General features: G+C 46.8%; 1 protein-coding gene across 1 annotated transcript; it reads right to left on the bottom strand.

Annotated features, from left to right (window-relative positions):
* Positions 1-1,518: 1,518 nt before the first annotated feature.
* LOC103706196 (cell number regulator 2-like) lies at positions 1,519-2,802 on the bottom strand. Its single transcript, XM_008790236.4, has 4 exons — positions 2,496-2,802; positions 2,314-2,385; positions 2,012-2,224; positions 1,519-1,898 (listed from the first exon to the last, which is right to left on the bottom strand). The coding sequence occupies exons 1-4, from the start codon at positions 2,680-2,682 to the stop codon at positions 1,810-1,812; spliced, it is 561 nt and encodes a 186-aa protein (XP_008788458.2). The 5' UTR covers positions 2,683-2,802; the 3' UTR covers positions 1,519-1,809.
* Between the last annotated feature and the right edge of the window lie 3,219 nt (positions 2,803-6,021).

Raw genomic sequence — 6,021 nt, forward strand, 5'->3', positions numbered from 1 at the left:
CAACCTGGCCTCTGCCAAACACTGTTAGATTTGATCGCCTTGATTTTTGTTGAACAAGCTGTGCCTAGCTTAGTCCAAGCATGATTCGATGAATTTTAATTTGATCGGATCGACCGGAGTGTTAGGCACTCCAGCTTGGTCAGCCTTGTGAGGGTATTGGAATTAGGGTTCTATTATTGGAATAATTATGATAAATTCTGATTAAAAATATAATTTGCTAAATACCAGGGTTTGAGAAGGATTTTCAGGATTAATTGGATATGTCAACTGGATTGCATTCATAAAGTAAGTAATCAGCAATCATTAAATTATTATATTTATAATTTTTGAGTGGCATTATTTATGAAGGATAGTATATTACTATGTAATATATTATTTTGAAATATTACGATAATATATGATCTTATTATGGATATGATTGATTTAGTTTGATACCTCATAATTTTAGAGCTGGAATATGAAATCTAGAACTATATATTTGAATTTTGACCTGGCTATGTTAAAAATCCTGCCAATGGGGGCTAATATATTGGCATATAATTTGTCCTAAAGGTTGTGTCTAAGATGATTAGTGACATACCGTCCGCAACAAATGGTCTTAAAGTATTTTGTTACAAGATGATGCACAGCTCACCGCAAAATGATTAGTCAGTGTTATAACCCTGCCATAGATTGATGTGGTCATAGCTTCGGATCGATACGATGAATTGAATTTAATATTTTAAGAAGAATTTGATTTGTATATTATTACTGCATATATACTTATTTTTTGTAAATTATTATCTATTTGATTGCCTGATTTTTTTAGCTAAAGCGTTCATTGTTTATTGGGTTGTTTAGCTCATTATATGATTTTTTTTATTATTTTTACAAATTTAAAGAACTCGCTTACTAGGATTTTTAATATAAGAAAGCAACTAGCAGAGGCATAGGTTATCTTAGAGTTTATTGATGTACTAACCTAAAACATTGTTAGAATAAATATTTAAATATTAAGCTAGTTATTAAAATAAAATTTAAATATTATTATTTAAATTATTTTCTGTATATTTATGAGACGGGCGTATTCCCACCTATAGGGCTGCGACCCTAAAGGAAACAGCTAGATGGCTGTTTTTTTTTTTTTTTGGTAAGGTTGGGGGGCTGCGCTTTTTTTTTTTTTTTTGAAAACCGGGAGGTCAGAGATTCGGGGGGCGGGGGGCGGGGGGCGGGTGGTGGGGGCGGGCTGCGCACAAAAAGAAGTCATATCCTTTTTGTTTTTTTGGTAAACCGGGAGCTCAGAGACGCCAAAGGAAACAACTAGATGGAACGTAGATAGATACAACCCATGGCATCAAACTCAGGCGAGCAAAATCTGGATGAATAATTGACCTGTGAGGTTCATGTTTGTGTGTCTGCCGGCGAGCCTGTCCGCCGGAAAGCCATAACCCAAACCCCTACAGGAGTGTCCGTCAGTCGCCACCATCTCCTTGTTTCATGCGCTAGAGATAATTTAAACTTTCCTAGTTGAATCACATCTAGATTAAAAAACGCAGAGCTGGATTCATGAAAGCTAAGACTGAGCTAATACATATGGAACTTATGGATCCAGATTTATTCTGAATCCAAAATTTCCTGGAAATAGCAGATGAACTTCTGCAATTTCTAGCTACTAACATCAACAACGGAACACCAGGAGCACCCAGGCCTCTAGCTTATTCATAATCGAATGCAGCAACCCATTATACACTAAGATTTAGAAGGCAATAAAGTATGTGCCTCCTCGATTAACCTCTAGCTCTTGAGAGACATCCGATAAATTCGGAACCATCAACGGCTCATTCCCCCTTGAATCCCTGGCGGTAAGGTCGCCCCCTGCCCCTGCCCCTGCCCCTGCCTCTCCACGTTCGCGCGCCACCCTACAAAATCCCCAAAGATTCGCTCACTTCCCATTATCCTCACTATGAGGGGAAAGAGACATATAAAGGTAAATAGAGAGAGAGAGAAAGAGAGAGTTCAACAAAATACAAACCAATGGCCATGTTAAAGCCACGGCGCTTGAGCTCACGGTACTCCTGGCAGAGGGCGCACGACTCGCAGAAGCAGTGAACGAGGCAGTCGTTGCAAGGGCTCTCCTGCAGCGAGTACTGCGCTCTCAGCTTGGATCGATAGAAGCACGAGTACAAGCAAGGGCACCCCGTCACCCACATTACTAACGCATACAGCGCTCCACTCACACCACACGCTTCAGAAATCCAACATCATCCACCATTAGACAAGCAAATCAGCCAAGAATTAAAACATGCATAGGACGCGGTGGAATTCATGACTCACAGGTGGATCCTTTATCGGCAATCTCCGCGATCTGGCCAAAAGTGATGCATGGGCAGCAACAAGTAAGGCAGCCTGCACCGGAAGAGCTTTTGGTTAATTAAGGTCAGATTTGGATGGCTGTTGGGTGTTCGGGTGAAAAGAAGGAAATCGAATGGGGAGTTAGAGGAGGAGGAAGGTGTTACAGTTGCCGCAGTCGTCGAAGCAGTCGCAGAGTCCGGTGGACCATGGAACGGGTTCCTGAGAATGGACTTGGAAGGCGGCAGGGCCGGTCGGGGCGAAGTATTGGTTGGCGGAGCTTACAGGGATGCCTGTTGTCGGCGGCAGCGCCATCGTCGGAGGATAAGTGGGCTCTGGTTTGGGCGGATACATGGTGGTGGTCGTGGTGGTGGTGGGTGGGATGGGAGAGGACCGGGAGGTGAAGAAAAGATTGGGACAAGATATCAGGCGGTGTTGGAGTGACTGAAATAGAAAAAAACTTGGCGAACTCCCGGGTCACGACGTGGAAATTAAGTGACAAGGTTTGGAGGGGGGTAGTTCTAAATACACCCCCCCGATTGCTCAGGACACCCCCCAAAAATTAAAAAAAAATTAAATACTCTCTACACCCCCCCATTTGCTAAGGACACCCCTAAAAAAATAAAAAATCCTAAATTACCCTTCACCCTCCCCACCCCCTCACCTAAATTGCTCTCTACACCCCCCAAACCCCCCCCCCCCCCAACCCCGCTCTTCCCCTCCAAAACTCCACTCCAGCCGGCTTCTCCCTTCCGCCCAAAAAACTTCGCCTCAAGCACCTCAAGCACCTCGCCGGCGGCCAAACCCCCTCCGTCTCCCCCTTCTCCCTCGCCCAAAACCCCCCCGTTCCCCCTTCTCCCTCTCGTCGCCGGCATTCTCCCCTTCTCCCTCTCGTCGCCGGCATTCTCCCGGAACCACCTCCCCGGCCATCTCCCGAGCAACGAGCACCTCGCCGGCGCCTCCACGACCACGTCGAGGTAGCTCCCCGCCCCCCCGCCTCCAGTGCTCCGTTCGGCACTGGATCGCCGAACAGAAGGGTTCTGTTCGGCTGAACAGTGCCGAACAGAAGCCCTCTGTTCGGCAACACTCAACCGAACAGAAGCCTTCTGTTCGGCTGCACGGTGCCGAACAGAAGCCTTCTGTTCGGCTGCACAGTGCCGAACAGAATGGTTCTGTCCGGCTCTGAGCAGCCGAACAGAAGCCTTCTGTTCGGCTCTGTGCAGCCGAACAGAAGCCTTCTGTTCGGCACTGTGCAGCCGAACAGAAGGGTTCTGGTGCGTGCCGTGCTGAATTTTGTGCCGAACATTTATGTATGCAATTGAATTATTTTCTTTGATATAGCCTAACATTGAATTTCTATATTTTCAGACATGGATCCCCGTCCCGCCAGAGTTAGACCTACGGCGTCAGCTAGGAGACGTCGTGCTAGGATTGCTTCTCCCGAGCCTGCTCATATGCCATCGGACTCTCCTGAGTCAGAGCATGATGATATGCCCGCTAGGGGCGAAGACGATGAGTCCGTTGGACCATGTCCAGGAGGTCCAGAGGATGAGTCCGTCCTGATCAGTTTCAGGACGCATATAGCAGCTTCCATCTGGAGGCAACAGGTATTGTTTATTTGTTATAGCATTATATTTTGTTTATTGATGTTTTATAAAGTAGTAGTAATTATACATTTATATTACAGGAACGAGCTCCACTAAAGTGCATGAACCATACTGCCAAGGTTGGTGAATGGAAGTGGTGGTCTTCAAACCAACCAAATACCAGGTTCAGAGCACTATTGAGGCAGTCGGGCCTCGTAGAGTTAGTACAGTGCTCTTATCGATTCATCGATAAGATTCTGATTTCGGGCTTCGTAGAGAGATGGCAGCCCGAGACGAACACCTTCCATATACCATTTGGCGAGATCACTATCACGTTGGATGATGTATCCGCCATTTTAGGGATTCCTGTCGCAGGTTCCTCAGTATCAGTTTCTCCTGAGAGGATGAGTGATCGGGATGCTGAGGAGCTACTTGTGGAGTTGTTGGGGGTGTCAGCTGGAGACGCGCGTCAGGAGGTACTGTCATCGCGCGGTCAGTCTGTGAGGATGGAGTGGCTGAGGACTCAGTTTCACTCTGTATCTGATAGAGACAGGCAGCAGAGGATAGAGTGTGCAGCACGAGCCTATTTGTTATTTTTGTTAGGCTGCACACTCTTTGCTGATAAGAGTGGGACCAGGGTGCCTATAGCGTATCTGTGTTTACTGCGGGATCTGGATAGGGTGAGCACATATGCCTGGGGTACAGCTGCCTTAGCATATTTGTATCGGCAGTTGGGGATTGCGTCGAGGTCATCAGTGAGACAGATCAGTGGTTATATGACGCTTCTGCAGGCATGGATTTATGAGCATTTTCCAGCACTCAGTCCTCACCCGTCGCTCGAGTATACTGATGCCAGTCCCCGCGTGCACCGCTGGATGCCCGGTACTCCATCCCGTACCACGATGGATCATTTAGTGGTTCTACGTGAGTCATTGGACCTTTTGAGCATCGATGAGGTACGTATCATATTACCATTTGCTTGTGTTTGTCAGTACATTTAATATGCGATATAGTATAAAACTGAAATGGACCTTTTGTTTTACAGGTTATTTGGGATCCCCATCATCGGCTTCGGGGAGATCGCCCATATATACCCGTCGCATTTTTTAGTGGCTCCATCAAGTGCCTTGATATCGTAGAACCCTATCATCCAGAAAGGGTTCTTAGACAGTTTGGTCGTATTCAGACCATCCCTCGAGCGCCACTAGCCCCTACGCGAGCCAACAGAGGTTCCACAGCAGGCTCGTACCGGATACATTACTCCTATATGGATCAGCTTTGGGAGCGGTGGGAGGACCACGTGCTGAGCCAGGCGAGCAGGAGCCACCCAGTTACCCGGCCATCAGACAGCGTACCGGGATACATGGAGTGGTATCTCCGTATCACGCACGTTGCAGTTCAGCCTCCTCATCTGCGCTCGAGTACTCATTCTGGAGCTAGGGGAGGTCATGATGATGCTGACATGCACCGGCGGCGTAATGCAGCTGCACTCGGTATCAGTACCGACATTGTACGGATGGGTCCCTCAGAGGCTACGTCACTAGGTGCCGGGCACCTATATGATGCTATTTCTCAGATGCATCAGGTACTTCTGGGTGATGAGCCTGGCCCGAGTACAGCACCCTCTCATTCGGATCCAGGACCCTCTCATTCGGACGTACAGCAGTACACGCGTCGACGATGGCGTCATAGGGATTGATGATGGAGCCTTTGTAATCTTTGTAAAGCCTTTGATATTAATGAAAAATATATATTTTTGGTACATTTACGTGTAATCTTTGTAAAGCCTGGCCCGTTCTATTTTACATAAATATAACAGTGCACATAACAATCAATCTAACAATGCGAAGACAGATATTTTTTGATTTATATTGATGATGGAGTTTCAAAAATTGTACATATATAAACAATCAATCTAACTCTACTGTCTTGCCTCCACCTCCCCCTGAGGAGATGGAGTCCCGTGGGGGGTTTGACCCTGAATCTGATACGACTGATGTTCTGCCTCCACCTCCCCCTGAGGTACCTCCAAATGTTGTTCCAATCAAAGCTGACCCTGGACAAAGTTCCCCTCCAAAAAAGGCAGCAAAGCCTAAGAGGGTGCCAG

This window comes from Phoenix dactylifera, unplaced genomic scaffold (assembly GCF_009389715.1).
Source record: "Phoenix dactylifera cultivar Barhee BC4 unplaced genomic scaffold, palm_55x_up_171113_PBpolish2nd_filt_p 000085F, whole genome shotgun sequence".
NCBI classification, from domain to species: domain Eukaryota; kingdom Viridiplantae; phylum Streptophyta; class Magnoliopsida; order Arecales; family Arecaceae; genus Phoenix; species Phoenix dactylifera.

What these genes read in the sequence shown, in the direction of transcription:
- LOC103706196 (XM_008790236.4), bottom strand. Translation starts at nt 2,682, where the DNA reads ATGTATCCGCCCAAACCAGAGCCCACTTATCCTCCGACGATGGCGCTG. An exon ending in CTTCGACGACTGCGGCAACT is followed by an intron (nt 2,386 to 2,495) that starts GTAACACCTTCC and finishes CTTCCGGTGCAG; the next exon opens with GCTGCCTTACTTGTTGCTGC. An exon ending in TGCCGATAAAGGATCCACCT is followed by an intron (nt 2,225 to 2,313) that starts GTGAGTCATGAA and finishes GGATTTCTGAAG; the next exon opens with CGTGTGGTGTGAGTGGAGCG.